At 32.2% G+C, this 22,747-nt stretch overlaps 1 protein-coding gene across 1 annotated transcript in view; it reads right to left on the bottom strand.

Moving 5' to 3' along the window:
* The window catches only part of LOC129987972 (calsyntenin-1-like), a 240,061-nt gene that overhangs the window by 88,853 nt on the left and 128,461 nt on the right, over positions 1–22,747 (bottom strand). The window contains exon 2 of the mRNA XM_056096022.1: positions 506–607. Coding sequence (XP_055951997.1) covers positions 506–607 — 102 coding nt within the window. The remainder of the gene's footprint in view (positions 1–505; positions 608–22,747) is intronic.

The raw sequence follows: 22,747 nt of genomic DNA, 5'->3' as shown, positions 1-22,747 counted from the left end.
ACGTAATAAATTTCATTTAGGATTTTTCGCCCATTTTGTAGTTATCGCTTAAACTTGCATCCGGACAGCCGTACTTCCTCTAAATGGATTTCGTACAAAATTTGACAGGAATTTACAAATTTGGTATACATACAAAATTTCACTTGTCGAGCTCGGGGTGTTTCTCAATTTTCGTGCCCACAAACAGACAAGATACAATTTCAAAAATATGCCAAACAGATGAAACGAGGAAATATATCAAATCGATGAGTTTAATTTTTTTATGACTATGGTACTTTCTCTTTTATATTTCAGGTACATGGAAGTAAGAAATCTATCAATTTAATTATCTGATAAACTCAACTAAATTACAGTCTATACTCGCAAATGGACAGAAGAAAAGTTTTAATCTCGAAACATTTTTAATAATTTATAATCAGCAACTATACACGAGTTCAAACCAGACCACACAAATAACATTTTACATACGCTGTGTGTCGCTTGGAGACTAAGAAATAGATCTTACCGTCAACAACTCGTATCCTTGGTGATACTTCCACATTTCTTCCGTTTTCGCGCGCAATAGCATGGTAGCCGACGTCCGGTTTTACATTTTCAAACCGAGGACCTGCAACAAAGAATATAAATATGATTAACACACTTCAGAAAACAATCAGGTACATTATAATACCAATAAAAGTACAATTATAAACTACAAATGGTAAAAATCTACTTAATACAGCAATTCTTGTGTTATTTTATTTATTTTTAAGGTCATCTCTTCTGTAAATTCGGTACCTTCCAAAATTATTCTAAGATCCATAGTTATTTCTAAAAATATCAAAAATATGCCAAATTTCTAACTGATTGATTAAAAAAAATTGAAGCGATCTTTCACACCTCGAAAAAGCGTAGGCGTGTCAGATTTCATTACAATCGGAGAAAAACTTAAGACATTATATATATATATATATATAACACATTCACATTATATAACAATGTAAAACTTGGCGAACGACGCATTGATTTGCTCATCAGGGGATGAAACCAAGGTGGACAGTAAAAAGAATTATAGCATTTTCTGTAGATATTATCGAACAATGAAGAGAAATGATACCGTCTTCAAGGATTTAACGAATTCTTCATGAGGGTAGAAGCCTGATGCAGCTAAAGTGCATCATGTAACAAGACTTTAGCAAATAAAGCATTAATTTGAATGGGGTGGGGATTTTGTGGGTTATTAGTCGAGGGTTAAAATTTTTTGGGTATTAAGCAGATATCGATGTAAGAATAAACTGCAAATTGAAAATGCAAACAGTTTTTAAATTAAAAAGTGGCAAGAGCGAATATGAAAAATAGATATTTATTTTAAATAAAAGATAGCTGGAAAAAAAAAAAAACCCTTTATTTTATTTGTTATTTCTGCTGTTATATTTCAATTTTTTTTTTCTCTCTTTTTGTTTGTGCATATATGTAGAATAGTTACGAAATAGTTCTTTCTTTTATAATTTTTTTCAATCTATACGAATTCACATTACATAGGAATGTGTTATATGGGAATCCACCTTATGTATTATTAAATATATTAAAATATATTGTGGGATAAAGATACGCAAAGAAGTTTTGTCGTTTGTTCACCGACTGACTATAAATAATTTCAGATTTTTTTCCTTTCCAAATGCAAAGGGATTTCTTGCTAAGATAGTTCTGCGCCTGTTTATTCTTGATATTTTTGAAAGGCATACAAAAGTCAGCAATACACGATCAGTTTAGTACAATTCTAATATTTTTACCAAACATACATATGCAGTCTGGACATTTTTTTTTTAAATTCAGAAGAAATACGTTATCCAAACATTAAATACAAGATATCGCCGTGTTCCGTTTTTCTCAAAAGATACCAAAACTTCTACATTTGAATACTTAAAATACATACCCGGTTATAGAGAAGATCTTTGCTGTGCAAACAACCCGAAGACCAACGCGGGCAGAAAAAAACAGCATTCAAAAAGGGGAAAAAATATATATATATATAAAAAAAAAAAACCCAGCGTCGAATCCATCTCACCAAACGATATTTGTCGAGAAAAAAGCAAACAGAACAAGACGACGGGAAACAGCATCTTCGAAATGAAAAAAGTTCTAAGAAAGAGGAAAAGAAGAAGCGGGATAGAAGAATACAACAAAGTGCTTTTCGAACAGTTGGAAGATCCATGAAAATCGAAATTAAATACCCAGTAAGAGAAACGGGGGAGGAGAGAAACGAATCCATGAAAATTCAGCGTTTCCTTTATTCCGAAGAATAATAGCAGATGGCGCAATACAAGGGAAAAATACTTCAACTACTTCTTTGCAGGGAAGCGGGGAAATGATGAAGTGGAAACAAATATGGCGATGGAATACTTTTTTTGGAGTCAAACAATGGGATATGCGGGTTTCTTATTCTTTGACATATTTTTATAAGTGAGGCGATTTTCTTTTTCCACACTTCAAATTTTTAAATAATACAAATGCACGCTGTTCTTATGCAAACAACGCAATTCGATTATAAACGAATTTATTTGCATTTAATATAATATAGATATAAATATTTCAAATATGGGCATGATGTATATTGACAATGGAAGATTTATTTCGTAAAAGAAAATATATGTTGACATTTAATACGTTTAATTTAAAATTTAAAAACATATGTAAAAAAAAGTCTCAACATTAAATTTTATAATGATCATTCAAATAAAAATATTTTAAATATGCAACGTTTTAAAAATTGATTAAAAGGCCTAAAATAATTTCTCCTAGGTACATTTATAGCTACATACAGATCGCACTGAAAATTTGAAAGTTGAAAATTCATAATCAAAATTAGTATAATATGTATGGGCTAGGAGAAATTATTTTACTGTCTTTAGTCTTTTTAAAAATGTTTATTAAATTTTTACTACTTAAATAATCATTATCTGGTTTTCCAATCTTGTGAGAGTGTATGGAATTACAACAGATTTTAAACTAACTTCATAAAGATTTAATGACTTGGCAGGGCGCCATCTGTCAGCAAAGAAAGTTTTTAATTGATTGCAAAATTTGCACCAAACAGATAAACAAATAGTCAAGAAAGTGAGTTAATATTGCATTGTCATCCAATTCTGAATTATATTTATGGTTTCAAGGCTCTAGTTCATCGGGAAGCTGTTTTAAAATCGATTGCAAAATTTGTATCGAACAGAAAAACAGTCAATAAATGAAGGTTAATAAAATGCATTAGTTTGGCATAGATGAATAACTTTAAGCTGTACAACACACTTCATAACTATTACAAATTACATTTTCACTTACAACTGTAACAAATTACAATTAATGTGACGATGAACAAAATAATGTAAAGATTAAATCAGTAGTTAAACAGCCTTAGAAAAAGTCCAAAGCGAAAAATCAATGTTATTCATGCTTGCTTCCAATACGGTTAAGTACTATATGTTTTTTTTTTTTTTTTTTCCAATCTTCTGCAGTTTTGTATTCCAAAAACTAATACGATGAATAATTATACATATATAAGTATAAGGATTTCTTTTAATGCTTAGAAAGCTTAAAAAATATATAATTCCTGATTCAAAAACTCTTGCATTAAATAGGAATTCAGTGAGTGCGAAAATATGCACACGATGCATCCTTCAAAATAGCAAGTCATACTTGACATGATAGTAAAAGAGTAAAAACGAAACTGCCAATTACAAAGAATCAATGACATAACACAAAGCGATTTGCCTGTTCAAAGGCTTGTACTCAAATATCAATGCTTTGCGATTAAAGCAAATGAGTTCTTTGAGGGTTAACATACCAGGTTTGATTCAGCACTGATATGAGATCCCATAATACAACACACACAGTTTTATATTACTCGCAGGGAAAGTTGTCGAGATAATTCTATTACGTAGAATTGAGTAACTTTGCACTTTGATATATCGAAAACTTTTCCAAACAAATTTCAGAGCAATGCGATTCTTCTCGACTCGAGCGAAATGTGGATTTAACGAATGTCCAGGGTATGTGACGAATTAATTATAACTAATAAGTGGACACCCAATCTGCAGCTGGCAATCTGCCACGATGCAATTAAGTCTCCCTTCATAATAATTTCCCAACATTCGGTGGAGAGTTTCCTTTCATCCCAAGAATGATTGTTCCGCAATTTCGGCAAGACAGTTATTCGAGATTTTATCACGCAAATGACAAATGCAAGTGATTAAAGATCTCTGTAGAAGTATCTTTCCTGCACGCTCACTACGCGCACGGAGAAACCACCCGTCCAGGGTAACATGCAGCAGATTTTCGTGACAGAAAGGGAAGATCTTAATTGGAAGATCTTTAAATTATGTCAAATATTTTGAATTATGTAGAAATTCATGACGTTACGTTGAAATTTAATTTTATTTGACGCAACGAAATAAAGGCTTTGTAAGTTCTAGGCTGGAAGCTGGCTGGTTTTGCAGTAAATAAAATTTCCTAATGGAAATAATAAAACATCTGGTGAAGATAGTCATAAAATATGTATTTATATTTCATGGTTTCACAGTTAATTTTCAAATATTTGCAATTTACATTCTGCCCGCATAATTAAGATGCATAAACCTAGTTGAATCTACTCACTTGTCAACAAGCGGGTTTGGTTTCCCCGCACTTTCTCGCATAGTTTCCTATAAATATCTTACCCCCCCTTTTTCTGCATGAAATAAGGTAAGGCTGCGAATAACTTACATGGCACTGGTGAGTAAGAGTTACAACAATATAAATCTTTAGCGAGAATCTAGAATTTTTACTTCTATCTCAAAAATGTGTATATTGGATGCCTTTTTGGGCCGATTGGCACTAAAAATACTGCTGTAGTCACAAGACTATATATGGGATTACACGATCTAAGTCAATGCGTTTATATTATGAGGCGATATTGCCATAGAAAAAATCCGTCCAGTGGATGTAGGATTAAAAGTCTAATAGGTTCAATAACAGATAATGGCTCTTTATTTCACATGAAAACACGAAACATAGTAAAAAAATACACACTATTCACTATCTGTAGAACAACAGGCAAACAGCAAATCACTGTTAAACAATCGTTATAACAAAAAACGTTCAAAGAGAACTTGCCGGAGATTAACCCCGAATTTCTAGATACTAAAAAGTCGTGGATCAATAGAGAAAATTCACTCAACTGCTTACTACCTTCATTCGATTGACCCACTCTTGTCTGTGCGGATCCGCTTTTTACAACTTCCGTGATACTGCATCGAATGTTCAAAAACAAACGGAGGGAAGCGAGTCCTAATGGAAATATCGTCAAAATTCGAGTAATTTCGGGTACAATACGAGAAAGTATGTACGAGTAGGGTATGTACAATACGAGAAAATATGTACGAGTACGTCATGTACAATACGAGAAAGTAATTTAAATGAAAATATTTTCTCATCAGCTATCTATGAATCTCTAATGACAGATATGGGTAAAAATCTCATTCCCCAAACTTTCTTCTGAATATTTAAATTAGAAATAAAACTTTAAATGTGACAGACCTCAATGAGGTATAAATGCTTTTGGAAACATTATTACGTAAAGCAAATACTGCATTTTAGTATTAACATTGTTCCGATAAGCATGTGTGATTCGAAGTTCTTTCTATTAATGAATGTCTCAGTTAATCAACATCAAATGCCATGAGAAGTAAGAAATCCCGCCTTTTAAAATTTATTTAACAATAGGGAACTTGCTTTTCACTAATATTAAACCTCTTTACCAAAATTTATTTAATACCAGAGTTCCGACATTTTCTATTTTTATCTCCCTTAACAGCTCTTTTAAAAGAACTTTTTGAACTCCATACCTACAAACTCTAGCGAAAATATTTTCCGCTCTCATTGCCTCCTGCCTCATAAAAACAAATATAAAGTAAATAAATATCGCGGAAGGAGCAATAAAAAAAGTTAAAAGGTACACGATTACTTTTTAAATTAAGAAACGTGGCCGATCTGACAAAAAGTAACAGCTCCCTTCCCTCCCGCAAGTTCTTTGAATATCCCACACATGCTTGTTCGTCGCAATATAAGAGAAAAGTTACCATTCATACGCTCCATGTTGACATTTTTCATTTAGGGCTTGGCGAGAGAAAATTTTTCAAAAAAAGAAAAAGAAAAGCGGAAGACATTTACACTAAAAATCACGCTCGAATTCTTTTCAGAACGTTTCAAAAATGTCGTCCGGAAAAAGAACAAGCGAGAATATAACCCAACCTCTCTTCTCTACCCCCCCCTTTCGAAACGACACCTCAAATATAGAAAACTTTAAAAAGTTGCAGACGAAAGATTAAGAAAGTAGAAAAGGAGGAGGATGGAAGATAGGTGGAGTGTTGAAAAAACTTTTCTTGCCACATAGGGAAAAAAGAAAGACAAAAATAAAAAAAAGTCTTAAGAAAATCTCAGTATAAAAAAAGAAAAGAAAAACTGAGAAAAACGGGCGGGTAGGGGAAGGAGGGAAAAAAAAATCGCAGCTGGCGGAAATTGCTTAAGAAAAATCGCTCGTTTTAGCTTTAACTGCAACTGCACCAGTATTCTAAAAGAATCCGGTAGCAATTGCATTGTTACCACGAAACAAATAAAGAAGAGAAAGAAGACATAAGAGGAAAAAATAAATAAAAGTCAAAATTAAATAAATAAATAAAAAAACAGCCAAGATTTTGGGAGGGGGAAGGGGGTGAAAGCAATCAAATTGATTTTTGCATTACCATCTTTTTTGAAGAAATTCGACAATGCTTTGAAAAAGAAAGAACATTTGTAAAGAATAGGAAATTTTCTTCCCAAATCAGGGACATTTAAGAATTCAGTGAAAGGCGACAGACTCCCTGGTCGATTAGAATTCAAATTTGAATGCACGTGTTGGGAGTTGCTAAAAGAAAAAGGAAGGCCTCATTTAGTTTAATTCATTAATTCACAGTAGTTCGGTAAACTTGATTTTCTAAACAAATCTCATTGGAAAAGTTTTTTTTTTTTTTTTTTTTTTTTTTTTTAAAAAGAAAGTCTTCTTCAATGAAGTTTCTAAACAAAGACTTTTCACAGTAAATGAATTCAATTAACACTTTCAATCAGATAGAAGAGTACAATATTAACTAAACGTTATTGCAGAAATTTGAATTGTACGTAATCTCAACCTTTAAACTGTAAAATCTTTTAATCTTCGATACTAATAAGCGTTATGGAAATATTTAATGACAAAATAAATTTAGATTTAATTACAAACTGATACAACTATGAAGCCAAAAACCAGAATTATATTGTACAAGAACAAATTCAAGTATATGATTGGAAATAGATAGTAAGAAGGATTATGTGAAGTGATGGGGAAATAACATTATTCAATTCTGTTAATGAAATTTTGTAGGCAGAATACTTAATATACAGTTCCACGTGCACATAAAAATTCAACCACCTCTTTGAAGAATTTAATTGTATCCCCCCCCAATATATGAATATGTGTTGCGAATAATTAATACATTAATTTTCAACTGCATTTCAATTATTAACTGCATTGAAATGAAACGAAATATTCTATAAAAATTACAGAAAAGGTACAAGGGCTGTTCAAATAAAAAGGTACGAAGCGACACAGCGGGTATAAATGAAGACTTTATTCAAAGTATAGACCATAGGCCTGAGCACAACGATCCCATTGATTAAAGAGCCGAAGGATTCCTTGTTCCCAGAATTCCTGTGGCTGTGACGAGACCCAGTCCTTCCCACCGTCCTTGAGTTCGCCATCCAGATCAGCTACTTGTTGAATTCCTCGAGCTCAGAAGAACTCTTAACTTCGATGTATACTGTGAGACACTTCGAAGACTACTCAGGTCCATCAAGAACAAATGACAGAGGCTACTCACGGAGGGTGTGGTTCTGTTCCATGATAACGCGCGTCCACACGTCTCCAGGGTCACACACGCGGAACTGGCCAACTTCAAGTGGGAGCAGCTCGAACTTCCGTCCTACAGCCCAGACATGTTCACTATGCGACTTTCACTATGTGTTTGGTCCCCTGAAAAAACATCTGAAAGGGAAGCGTTTCAACTCGGATGGAAGACCCAGTCCTTCAAGGACACTGAAATACTGGGTCTCGTCACGGTCACAGGAACTCTGGGAACAAGGAATCCTTCGGCTCGTTAATCAATGGGATAGTTGCGCTCAGGCCTATGGAGTATACTTTGAATAAAGTCTTCATTTATATCCACAGTGTCGTTCCGAACCTTTTTATTTGAACACCCCTTGTACAACAGTATGAAGTTAAAATGGAATATTAAATCGCAAATCAGCCAGTAATACAGACTGTTTACAATAATTCTCAATTTTACCTTGATCGCCTAGCAAATTTTGAAAATATCTATCACGACTTATCCTGCGGCTGACAGTTAAATAAATAAATAAACAAATAAAAACCCAACAAATAACCAGATGGTGAGCATGACTTTTCAAAAGTAAGTTAGTAAATAAATAATTTAATATTTTGTTTATAAACGAAGTACAAAGCAGAATTAAAAACATAGCACTAATATTTTTTTAGTCAAAGAAAGCGATATACTCAAAAACATATATAATTCATATAGGTACGAAGTAAGAGAAAATTAAATATATATACACGAAATGTCGATCTTTATTATACAGAATTATTCATACTGAATGAGATAACAAGAATGGTATATTTTGTATTCTATAAATGATTTATTTAGCCGAAACTACAATTATACGAGTTATAAATTTATCGTTGTGGCAACAGAGAAAATTTATCCAGTAAAGAAATCGCCGCTTTTAATGATGGAGGAGAAAGCGCTCTTTTAATGATGTCAATTCAGTTGCTGTAAAATTCTTTAGATTTAATTAACTTTTTAAGTAAATTTTACAACAATACTTTTATTGTCGTGAATGAAACTGAAATCACTTTTAATTTTTCATCAAATATTTGATCGCGTGGTTTTCTTCTATCTTTGAAAGCAAAAGAAGGATTCAGTTTAATATCGATGTAGTTTACAAGACACATAAAAAAGCCAAATTACAATTTCGCGAAATTTAGAAGACAGATCAACCGGATATAATAGGGCTAATGCTTGTCATAGCACTAGTCTCCATTAGAAAAGTTCATATATAAAAATAACATATGCAAAACTATTAAAATAACATGTCTGTGAATTTGTCGGAATCAAGGACATGGATTTATATCTAAACAATTTAACCGACATTAAATATAACCTATACTCCCTACAAACCACCTGGTCGCCAAAAGGACATTAAATGCGCTAATGTTGGGTTAAAGAATTCTATATTTATTTAATTGTATTCAAAATCATGATAATGGGTATATGATGCCATAGCACTAGTCTCCATTAGAAAAGTTGGTATACAAAATGAAAATAATATATGCAAAACTATTAAAAAATAACATGGCTGTCATGACCGAGTATTTTATGGAATCAGGGACCTGAATTTAAACAACTTATCGCTCCAATATCTTTAGTGGAATCAGCTGGTTGACAAAGACAACTAGAATTCTATATTTATTAAACTGTATTTAGAACCATGATAATTGATATAATGATAAATGATATATGCCACCTTACACTATGAAATAAGCTGCCACTAGGTATAGACAAGAGCAACAAAGAAGTCGCATAGCAGGTTTTAAAGAAAGATAAGGGTCTAGAAATTGCTTATGCAATAGCCAACACACCTAAAAAGACCATAAAAATGAATAATGCCAATGGTGTTGGTCATTAAGATTCACTTTTTATTATCCACCAAAACAAATGTGACTCAACAAGACTAATGAAGAAGTCTAATCGCAACACGAAACCTTAGATGGAAATGGAAGAACAGGTTCAGATGCAGCTCAAGGTCGAAGGCTCTGCTAAGTGGCAGCTGCAGAGGAGACAGCTGGGGCCAGCTGCACCTGGTGTGACTTACGCGAAGATGGCTTCCCCTCTGGCAGGGCACGCACGCAGAGATGGGATCTTTCCGAAAAAGGGTTGTTTACCGCACGACAGACGTGCCAGGATATCCACAGCCTTAAGTACAATAATAAAAGAAACGTATGGATACGGCGCACATTGGCCTTTTCAAGATACAGCCAACAGAAGCGCAAAAAGCATTTCCCCCAATAAGGTTCCACAAATAATCTCAGGATGAGTAGAAGTGCTCAAGCATTGGCACTCAATAATTGATCTAATTTCAGTCAGCACTCAGATAAATTATGATCGAATAGAACTGGCCAGACAACACATTTTAATGTATTAATCTGCCATTTTTTATGATGAGTTGATTCGCTAGTTATATTTACATCCCATTTTGGAGACAAACAAATGCTATTTATAGTTCTGAAGGGTACTGTGATGATAATGAAGGTAAACCAACTACATTTTTTTCAAACAAACTTAAAGGTGACGATGGTTTAATGAAGAATTTAACGTGTATAGGTCAGAACTAAAAAGAATCATTCATAGTATTGACTCAAATGAATGTTCTTAAAATACAAAGAGGCAATTTATCTTACAATTTCATACGGTCGAGTTTAAGCTCCAGTGTTGTAAATCAGATCTTCTATTAACTTGTCATTTTAAACTTTTATAATTTTTTAACTTATAAATTCTAAGATATAAATAAATTTATTTCGTGAATCTCAAAAATGGCTCTAAGGATTTGGACCAAATTTTATATTTACATAAGATTTTGCTTTTTAAGTTTAACTCTATAGGTGTCTTTCCTCGAAAAAAAAAAGCGATTTTACACTCGACCCTTAACCACAATATTTTTATAACTATAAGAGCCTTTTACTATTTGCTCTCATTCTGATAATGTTATATAGCACCTTCTCGTAAATTTCCGTGATACTTGCATTGTTGCTATAGATAATAATCTATTAGTACCTCAAAATTTTGTGAGGTGGTGCTGTATCACATTATGCCAATACGAATATGTTCGGCTCACATCCAATAGCAACAATGTAATTATTGTGTTAACCAATTCGAATAACATGTTAAACAAAGTGCATTCATGATATTTTTATTTATTTATTTAAACGATTAGTTCATATGTAGGTAAGATTGAAAAAATATTCATATGCAAACAGCATGTGATTCGCATCTAAATATTTCCCCCGAAAAAACAAGATTTTACAAAAAACAATGCCGAACGAAGTTTGGTTTCTCAGCAACTAAATTAATATAATAAAAAAATACAGCAATAAATTCGAGAACAATTCATCCTAGTCAGAATAATATGATGCAATCGATTTTATATACTGCTCAGTAAATATGTACTGCTGAAAGAAAATTTTTAGTTATCAACGAAGAAAAATGGGCCAAGGACTTTTAAAAGTGCCGGTTGCACTTAATGTCCGTACCGGTTTCCGAAAAAGACAACAATTATGATGGTTTTGCTTTATTTTTAAATCTAGGAGATTGCGAGGTCTCTCGTATCTAATCAGTATTTCGATAATTTACAGAGTTTGTTCATTTGCTGATAAGATTAGACAAGAAATAAAAAGATGTCATAGATAATAAGCATTCAAGGCAAATTAATGATGTCAACATACTAATTTCTAGTTTTTCTCGAGTACTGGAGTTGTAAAACTTTTTTTTTTAATCTTCATAATAAAGCGTTTGATATTTTTAATGGATTTAATATCTATAGGGCCCGTATAAAAGGCGGATATTCTGTTGGACCGAGTTCTCCTCTATCTAGATAAGGAACCAAGATACCATCTCAAGATCACAGAGACTTCAAAGCAATCGTGAAATCCGTTCTCTTATTTCTATTTACTGATACTGATGAATGAAATTACTTTCAAATATTATCAAATAACAGAACAAGGCTGAGATTTTATTTAAATAGCTCCCGTAAAAAACTAAAGGATCGATTTCTTACATTAAACTAACAAAATTAAAGAGTTCGTTAACAACAAATTATTTTTTGTGTGAAATGTACCGATAAATATAAAATTAACTGCAAAGAATCTTTCTAAAAAAAACTGAAGGTTATCCTGCAATTTTTCACAAGTTCACAAAGTCATCCACAATTTTAATCTTGAAACACTAATATGCAGCATTAGTTAATTATATTCCAAATAAATAATTATAAAAAAATATTTTTCAGATAACATCTCGCAAATAACTACCGGATGGTTCGGTCAATAAGTTTACCTGTTTGTTTATTGCACTGTTTTTTAGATGGGAGGACGAACCGGTTGGCAGGCGACCATCTGCTGCTCTAAACGACAGATGGCGTGCCCGCACCTGTGCTTCAGGTGAACCTTCGAAGAACTGGATCGGTGGAATAGGTCACGTGGTAATAGAGATTTTGTTTACGAATTTTTAGTTTCAATTGCACATTCAATGAATTGATTAAGTGGTTCATGAATAAGAAAAGTAGTTATTATATAAGTTAAAGTATTCCGACATTCCAGCATGGAAAGAGAGAGGATACTTCAGATTCTATCCGTTTTATTATTTTGAAGTATGCAGTTTTTAATTAAAACCAGCAGAGGCTGTTTCTATGAAACATTCTCTAAAATTTCCTACTAAAAGATGTTATCCACCACCAACCACCCATCCGATAAAAAAAAGAAAGAAAAAATTGTAGACTTTGGTCAGGGCAGTCAGTTCCATCAATATCTAAATTTTTATTTTCTGACCCCTCTCTCCTCCTCTTCCTCGGAACGCTGTCGCTTCGTGCTCTGTGGTATAATGTAGAAACCGAGTATGTTTTTTTTTTGGCATTTTTTTTTTCACTGATTGAAATAAAATTTGAAACAAAATTATAGTTTTAGCTATTGGATCAAAAATTAAATTTATAGTGGGCGTGTTGTGATTTTGCCCGGTTTTAAATATAATATTTTCAGTCTACACAATCACAACTACACTATAAAATTTACAAACACACATAGACAATTAGGTTAAAGAAAACAGTATGGTGGAGGGATTCCACCGTTTCCAACCGAAAGCATTTGGCGTTAGCGCAAGGGTTGCGCATAGGAAAAAAGTCGACCTCAGTATGCAGGTCTCCTGTTCAACTGCTTGTCTGTCAACGCCACAAGGGGCTTCTGTAAAACGCCACAAGGGGGCGCTTTCTGATCAAGGGAAAAAAGAGGTGCTACAAATTTCATTTATCTAAATCGTTGCGTTTTTTAATTGTTGTGCTTATGCATACGAAAACAAAGACCAATAGATGGATTTTCTTCAAAATTTGATAGGGATTTACATTTTAGATACTACATTTGTATACCAAATCTCATTTAACTAGCTCTAACGAAATATTTATTTTCTATTTAATTATATATATCATAACAATTTTTACTTGGATAGAAAGACAAATTTCATTTAAAACATGACAGAAGTCTAAAAATTTGATGTAGCGATGAATGGGCATGGGAAAACATGAGTAAAAACAAAGCAGTATTTTGGTTGCAGACGAAATCTAAAAAATAGCGGATGCTCTTCTAGATATAAATGTAAGATATCTCACTATATAAGGATGTGTAAATAAAGCCTAATCAATTAAAAAGAATGATACCTTCAACCGATCAGTTCTTTTAATATTAAATTCTATCGCAGTATTTAAAATTTCTAAATTCATAGGAAACATCAGAATAGCATAATACCTAAAATTAAATTTACCGATAAAAATTGGAATAGTAGATATCAATTTTTAATACAGCATGAATTTATATTTCTTTTTTTTAATCTCAATCTTTTCTTTTAAAATCAATTAACCCTTTCAAGGGCCGTGGGAAGTATGCTTCCCGCCAAATTTATCAATATTTGTATGAAATTATGAAAGTTGGCATAAGTTCTGAGAAATTTTTTTACAAAGACAGAAATTTAGATGCTTCAGTTCTTTATCTTACACAAAATGATGTGTCTTGATCTATTACTTAATTATTAATTAACCAAATTAATTAATTAATCAAATTAAATCTATCTAATAAGTTAAATGAATCCCTTTTCTTATTCTAATTTCAAGCCTAAAAATATTTTAACATAATATGACTAGAAAAAAATGGCCCTTTAAAGGGTTAAAACAAAAACGTAAATTAATTTTAAGATACATATGATACTATTTAAATCTTGTATATCAAAATATATGACTTTCTATAAGCAAAAACACGTACTTCTCAATACAATACATTTTTCTTTTTATTAATGTGTTTCTAAGTAAAGAAGGAAGAGTTCTTATTTCATTCATAATAGTGTAAGAGGGAAAACCGACTGCTTTTTAAAATTAATTCCCAATATGCATGAAAACTGGTTCGAAAATTATTTTTGATCTTTAAATGCATTGCCATGACACACTAAAAAGTAAAAACAGTTTTAAGAGTTAACGAAATTTCTGTATCATAAATACATAAACGAAATTCTAATCTCTACAATGATGTTTCACATAAGAAAATATATTTTGGAACACTTTCCGAGAGCATTCATTTCGCCTTATTCCTCAATAGTAAGGAGCATAATAAATAATTCTTCTGATATACATATATTTTTCACAACAATAATAATAAGTACAAAAAAAAAAAAAGATCGCAAATCAGTTAGACATTTAAAAATTAAAAATACATGAACAGTAAGTAATACTACAACTGTTGCAAATCCCCTTCTAGGCTTTCTGTCAACACGATACTGTTGAATAACAGTTAAAATCTCATATTCGTATTTCCAAATTGGTAACTGTTTCCTAGAATCTCATTAAAAAAACATTCGCAAACAAATTAATTTTAAATTTGTATTCAATTTTTCCGAAATGAATGTAGTTTTTTCTCCACTTTTATGTTTATTCTTACTATCATTATTTTCAGATTTAATGTTGATGAAAAGAATGCAAAACTAACTCTTGCAACGAAAAGAGGGGGGAAAAAATCTTATCATGTGTGAAGGCCATTAAACACACATTTCTTCGAAATATGCAAGTAAGATTGTGCAATCACTGGTACAAAAACATGATTAATATTCGAACAATTTCCTTCTGACAATTGGAATTTTCCGAAAAAAAATATTTCAATATTTTCCTCAAAATAAACATGCTAGCGGTAAGGGTTCCATTGTTTCCAATTATCCGTTAACTTCGTTAATCGCCAAACGACTTTTAAAAGAACAATAAATAGAATAAATAAAAAAAATGTACCGATATTTTCATCCAACTGTATATTGAATTTCAACCTTGACGTTGCAGAAATAATCTTAAGATTTGTTGTTATGCATTTAATACTTTATCAGTGAATAAAACAAAAAAATGTTCATGTAATTAAACTATAATAACACAGAAAAGATTCGAATTTCGAAAGAACTGGAACAAAACATTCTCTGCGGCGGAAATTCGAATCTGCTGGCTGATGGCCAAACGATAATTTTTTTTTCTCCACGAGTCGAGTTGAGGGTGTCACGGGCTGGATTTTAATTAGCAAATTACGTAGTAGAATCGATAATCTTTTTACCGGGTTATTGGATACTTAATACGGCGACGATGGGGATTGGACCAGTCTGATGTTTTGCAAGAGCGCTGGAGAGATGTGAAATAGTTATTTTAATGAATTTTCGGGGCGGTTACAGTGTCAACCACTCACGTTAACGATCCGTCATTTGCGTTTAAGTGCAGCCCTGGCGTCGAGGCTTTTGTTTTATAGCGAGCAGGTGTTGGCAACGAGACAGTGAAGTTGCTTTGCTGGATGATGTGTTTATTCGGGATAGTATTACGAGACATTAAAGAGAGAAAGTGCAATTTTACATCGCCCTGTTGCTGTAGAGTAAATTTAATTTGGGTAAGGGCATAAAAAGCTTGCTAAAAAAGCATTATAAAATTGGATTTAGATATTTGATGAAGCATGCTGATATTTTTAGACCAAAGAACTAATGAAACTAAAAATGACAAGGTGAGATGTTCCAATTTTCTTGTTCAAATGCTCTTAAGTTAAACAACGAACTCAGATGACCAATTAAGATCAATTTTACAAATATTTATAAATACCAGAAAAGATGAACTTGTACCACAGATATTGTATTACAAAAAAGTTTATTTAAATTCAATATCTGAATACACAATATGTATTTACTGCACAATAAACATCTGGTTAGAATATAAAAGTAATACTGAATGAGTTCTGATCGTAAGACATTTCACGTCTCATTCACCTCTGCATTTCTGTAAGATAACTTCTAATCTAAAGGAACTTTAAAATCTTCATGCTATTCAGATTATTAAAAAATTCAGTTTAAGAAAGAAGAGTTTAACTATACTTGGGTGCGGTCAAATGCATATAAATGCACTTGATTTTAGGTAGATTCCTATAGGAAGACTATCTACTGAAATAGTTCTCATGAAAAGAGTTCGAGAAAATTTCTTCAGTTCTTCACCGATCATTGTTTCTATATATATAACAGGATAACAGTTCGTAAATGGTCCATCTAGCTCGAAGGGAGTGGAAATAGCGGGGGTGTTGAAATTTTCATTTCGCTATAACTTTCTTAATACTGAAGATAGAAAAATAAACCCAACTAGCCAAATTAGAGCCTCAATTAAGACGAACAACTTTTGTATTTAAAGTTTTTCGATAATTGCAATATTTTAAAAGTTAGGGGATGAAAAGGGATTTACACACCCTAATTTCAACTGTTTCTGACATCAACAATTTATGTTGCTAGATTGTAATTCAAATGTATAGGAATCTACCTTTTCCTTCCAACCTGCTGAGAAGAATTTTTGAATATTGCCCTAGAATTAAATAATTAAAGTCGAAATTTAAATACGTATTGGTGGTCAGCCTACAACATTTATACCTAAAGAACAAATCATACACTAATGTTTCACCCAAGCGCATGTTTGACCAACCACATTTTACCCCACGCAATAACGGACAAATTCTGCACTGAGCACGGCTACGAAGTATCTTCACGGGCAGTTCAAAACCCATACCTCCATCATCTTAAAGGCTATATCAGACATTAAATTTGAAGCATTGCATACATATTTTGCAGAAATTGCTTCTAAGCCTTTAAGGCGACAAGCATGATGGTCAGAAGGATGCGAGACTTATTCAATGATAATTTTCAACAGGTCATAAAACTCCTTTGAGATTTCGAGACTGACTGGAAAATCATGGGCTACTAGGTTTCTTAGCATCGCCTTCTCGGATTAATAGATGGGAATGCGATTCCAGAATTGTGTGATTGCAAATTCATAATGAATTCGATAGGAAATTTATTGCACTACCAGTAAATCTCCCCCCCCCCCTAAACAGTTTCGCCATTAACGGAAACCACGCAATGATCTAGCCTCGAAATTTCGCTAATGAACCATTTTCCATAAAGAAGAATAAAATAAAAAACATTTAAGCTGAAATGATTCCGGTAACAAGAAGATCTTAAAAAAAGCACTGGTCTTTTATCCGTGGAACAAAATCACCCTTTACAATTAAAATTTCCGCATAGTCGATGGAGAGGAAAAAAAGAAAAAGACAGCATTCGAATCTTTTAGTTAAAAACTAAAATTAAAACTTTTCCCTCAAGCGATTTGCCTTACAAAATTCCTGCACCGGAAGCAAAGTGGTAGAAGGAAACCACCTATACCCCTTTTTTCTGCCCCCCCCACCATTACTAACAAATGTAATGGATTTAACTAAGAGCCACATCAACACAAAAGCCATCCAATCGCCCCAAACAATGGACGAATAGAGTGGAGTTGAGCTGCTTCCCTCCTGGGTAACAGATAATTATTCTCCCCGAAAACAACACAGGGTGCGAGTCGGGAGAAGTTGGCGTTTAAATCAGTGGAGGAAAAGGGGTGCATCATTAAAAACATTCGAAAACCTTTTCTCCGAACAAATAAATGCATTCGGCAGCCCATTAAATGGGAAAGGGTCTCAACAATGGCCTTCGTTTCCTCGAATGGAAATGCGGTTCATAATTAATGAAAGGTTTGGGAACGGTCGAGGAACACCTTCCCGTTTTTAAATTCGGGAAAAGATACGACGTTTCATTCGCTCGAAGATATTTAGTCTACGAAATTTCATTTAAGTCTACGTCGGCTTATATTCGCCTCATTAGAGTGCGATTAAACAACTGTATTTTATCCGTCCTGTCAGCGTTAGCAGTTCTTTATTTTTAAATAAACTTCGTTAAGCCCATGTGATTAGAAACATGTTTTGTAAATTCTTATTCCAGTAAATCAGCCAATAGCTTTTTCCCCGCTTTCAACTTTGCCGTTACATTTGGGCAGTGGAATACTTCAGCTAACTCAAATATAAGAGGAGAACACAGTCATTAATTAAAGAAAATTCTTAAAGAAATTATATAGTTGGTTGGTAAAGTCAATTTAAATAGTTTATATTCTTCTTCTTCTTCTTTTTTTATTTTTTTTTATTTTCAGACTTTGACACTTGTATTTCTAGAGACAACATATCCGAGTCTATTAATTTTTCAGCTAAATGTGACTTTACTTAGACAAATCGATATAAATAATTTTCACACAATCTTTCTTAGTATGTTGGGTGACAATACAATCATAATGAATGTAACTGTCATACTAAAATTATTCTCGAGGATCAGATATATATATTATATATATATTATCAGCGAGATTCAGACGGTCGTTGCACACCTATCTGTGTTAAGGGAGACAAGCATTTATTTTATTTTGTTGCACATCTGTTTCAAAGTAAATTTCAATGGCGAAACTTATACTCACGGGACATAAATCAAATGCCAATTTATCTCATGCGCATTTTGCTGGAGTTGAAAGGATGTAACAACAAAGCCAGAACTGGATTATTATACAAACAAAGTAGACGGTAATCTGGGAGCCTGCAACTTCGTTTTTTTTTCTTCTGTACTTTGAAAGAAATTTAATTAGTTGCTCTCATTTAATTTAAAGAGAACATGGCAATTTCAGAACATGTACAAATCAAAATCAAGCATCGTCTAAATTTTGGTACATCCTTCCAGCTGCTTTCCTATTTATTTACCCTTTGCAAGTTTTACATTATAGTTCGTTTCAGTATTTTGAGACGACCATTTTTCGACGTTTCTATCTCATTAAGGGGAGAGACGCGGAGGGATGAGCGCATTTCAGGAATTCTTCGCCTTTCTTTGACCATGACTTTCGCTGTATTAGATACTTTTTTTGTTCATTTTTTTTCTCACGTGTATGTGAGTATCGTGTCGTTTCTGACCGTATTATTTCAATTCAGTCTGCGATTAATCCGTGTTTATTTTATTGTTAAATGTAAACATCTCCTCCTTTCATCTTTCGTCTCACTCCTATTTTGACGAATTAAACACAACCTGACGCATGCGCAAAAGCGCGGAGGGTTTTAAAATCCGTTGTCAAACAATACGCTGCTTTATTATCCTAAGAAAGAGTGCTATCCTAGTGCTTTATAATATAATTAAAAAAAAAGCCAGATTTTATAATTCAATGTTATTCAGAATTGCATTAAATTTTTTTTGTCAATTTTATTTTATTATTTGTGCATGAGATATTAGAACTCTTTTAAAAATGATCCACAATGAACTGCTTTATTTTAAGGTGGCTAAATTTGTAACTTGAAACGGCTTACACAGAAATTAAGCTAAAATTATTAATAATAATAATAAATCTGTTTTGTAAGATAGAGAGGGGGTGATAAGGAGAGCACTGAGACTTGAATTGCTTAAAAGTTTTTGGAGTTAATTTAGCCCTTATCATAGCGCTGCATAAGAAAAAGATCAGCAATCGACATGCATATTTTATATTACCATCCTTAGCCACTAGATAATTCTGACTGGTGTGCATGATATAAAATATTTATGGACTCAATTACTGCAGCTTCCAGAAAAATTTCTGATTAAATTTTTTTTTTTAATGTTCTAGAATTGCAAAATAGTTATCGAAATACATTTAAACATGTGAGCTTAATTGCAAAATAGATGGGACATAAAGATTATAGTCAAACATTATGTCAATCAAGTTTGAGGTATATACAGTAAAAGTTACCTTGAAATCTATTTATCAATTACATATGAAATATTTTACTTAAATATTATTATATCTCAGAAGTGCATCAAGGATAAATGGCTCCTGCGGCAAGATATTATTTTTTGGTTTCAACATACTAGACTTTTAAAAAGGAACGAATGAATTAGTGTTTTGTCTCAACGGCGACTATATGATTATACCTTCCCTCCTTATCGCTACGTCTGTTACACCCGCGAACAAGGGTTATTGTGACTTCAGAATACTTACATTTAATTATATATTTAATTTTAAATTATTTTATTTGTGACTTAAAAGTGTATCCTAAAACCAAAGTTTCGAACTTTAAATGAACTAATTTCCATCTCCAACAACTATTTAATGATAAAATTTTGAACTATTACGAAAATTCGGCGCCTTTTGCAAAATCAGTATGTTTTGTGAAAGTTTAAAATTAAATAAATAATAATAAAAAAAAAAAAAAAAAAAAAAACTTCGTGAAATGCTTATTTTCGAATATAAAAATATTTACATTTTTAACATTATTGTACAGAGATAGTACAAATAATAATAATAAATAGCAATAAAAAAACAGTTGATATGCATAGTATCCTTCCGAAGAAACATTAATGCAGAATATCTTATTTTATAAAATTAAAAAATATCTAGAATTTTTGTCAATTTTTTAAATGGATTAAATCAAGATCTAAGCAAAAAGCTAAAGTATTCCACCGCATATAACTCCACAGCTTCTTTCGTTTGCGTATAGCACAAGCGTTCAAATTTGATAAAATAATTTATATTTGCTATTTCATATAACATTTTCCATCCGTATCTAGATATATTAAAATAAAACAGTACAGCACAAAAGGTTTAATAAAATTCTATACATATTAAAAAAAAATTGTTTATTTCAAGAAAACCGCAATCATTAAATTGCTTAAATATAATAAAAAATATAAATTTATTCAAAAATAAATCTGGAAAATGTTTTCCCTTCTACCATTTGGTTTTACTTCGAAACAAATGCAAGACTAGCAAATCTCATAAAAAGAGACATAAATGTAATGTACATTTCAATTTCTAATAAAATATATAAAACGACGCAATTACTATTTTTGGAGAGATTACGATGCCTTCTTAAAGCTCTTTTTCATGGGAACTTATAAAAAAAATTATTTGTTTAAACTTGTAATAAATTACTTTCCTTTCAAAGATACCCGGACAATAAAATATTTGCACAATAAAAAAAAACCCATTTAATTGATTAAAAATTTCCAGCAAATGCTACACGCTTTCAGATAAAATGTCATCTCCATAAACAAAAAGAATAGTTGGGAGTTTTACTTTAAAAAGAAAAGAAATCGAAATTTCATTTATTAATGGTATCTTAAACATGACAAATGGCCCGGAAACTTTACACAGCAGTAAGGAAATGCAATAAAAATAAAGCACATCTCTCTTATATCCTAACAATAATCATGGATTCTTTTTATAATCTTAAATGGCAACTTCTTTTTCTAAGAAATAAAAATAATTTAAACAATGAAAGGAAAACAATTTCTTTTCAAAAATTTAATGGGCTGGAACAGTCATTTTTCAACGGCATTAATATAAAGTATATGGGGTGAGTAGGGAGGAAAGTAAAATTCAATTAGAACCAAGAAAAGGTAAGAGAGTACATACCGAATTCCACGTGAAAAGTTGTTTAAAAATATTGAAATGATGCCGTGAAAAGTAGGAGAAGGGAGAAAGAAAGAAGAAGAAAAAAAAAAAAATCATTTAAACTAAATTAATTTTCAGAGAAGCAAAGTTAAAAATAAAGAAAGGGAAATCTTGGCAACGGAAAAGAAAATTGAAGTGAAGAGGAACAATGAAGAAAGAAAATTAAACCATCAGACGACGACCAAGAGGAATGAGAATTAATTTAAATTCGGCCGGGTGCCCTCAACAGCTGATTTCTTTTTGTTCGCAAAGAGTTCCCATTTATTTTGCTGCTTTTTCGAACATTTTTATGCACAGAATGAATAAGTGTGGCAGTAGCAAGTCGTCCTTACGATTTGTTAATGAAGCCAGCAGCAGACGATTTTGTTCCCCCGGTGTTCTTGGGATTCTTTTTATATATTTTCAAACATTCCAAGTCCCGGTCACAAGTTTATCATCAGTCATTTCAAGAAAATGGAAATCAATACAGGAAAGCTTTTAGCAAATGAATCGAAATTTTATATTCAGGCTTCAGTAGCGGTTAAAAGAGAACGACGGAACGAAAGAAATGAACTGAAAGCAAGCGACTAAAATATGCGCACAGCCGATAGATACCCAATGGACAGAAAAGAGAATTTTTTTCCCTATCTTCCATCCTCCAGAGCTCAAATAGGAAATGGTGGTTAATTATTTACGCTAACATGCATGGATCTTCAGAATTCTATCAACTTATTAATTAAAAGTAAGGATTCTGGCACTTTTTTTTTTTAAAGTCCCGGCCAAATTTTGTAAAAAAACATTGGAGTATTGTTGAGAGAATCTTTTTCGATTCTAAATGTCAACAATGCACTGTTCTGATGAATTATCAAAGACAGTATGATGATAATATAATTCTATAAATATTTAACCCCCCCCCAAAGTGAATACTAATACCCTAATAATAATATAAATTCCTTGTAGTTTTGTCAATAAAAAAAAATAAAAATAGGGGAATGTTGAAAGGATTATTCAACGGATAAGAGTATTAGTCTATCTCTTCGGA

This window comes from Argiope bruennichi, chromosome 10, assembly GCF_947563725.1.
Source record: "Argiope bruennichi chromosome 10, qqArgBrue1.1, whole genome shotgun sequence".
Lineage (NCBI taxonomy): Eukaryota > Metazoa > Arthropoda > Arachnida > Araneae > Araneidae > Argiope > Argiope bruennichi.
Note: the sequence above shows the minus strand (reverse complement) of the source record. Positions and strands in the feature narration are given on the sequence as shown.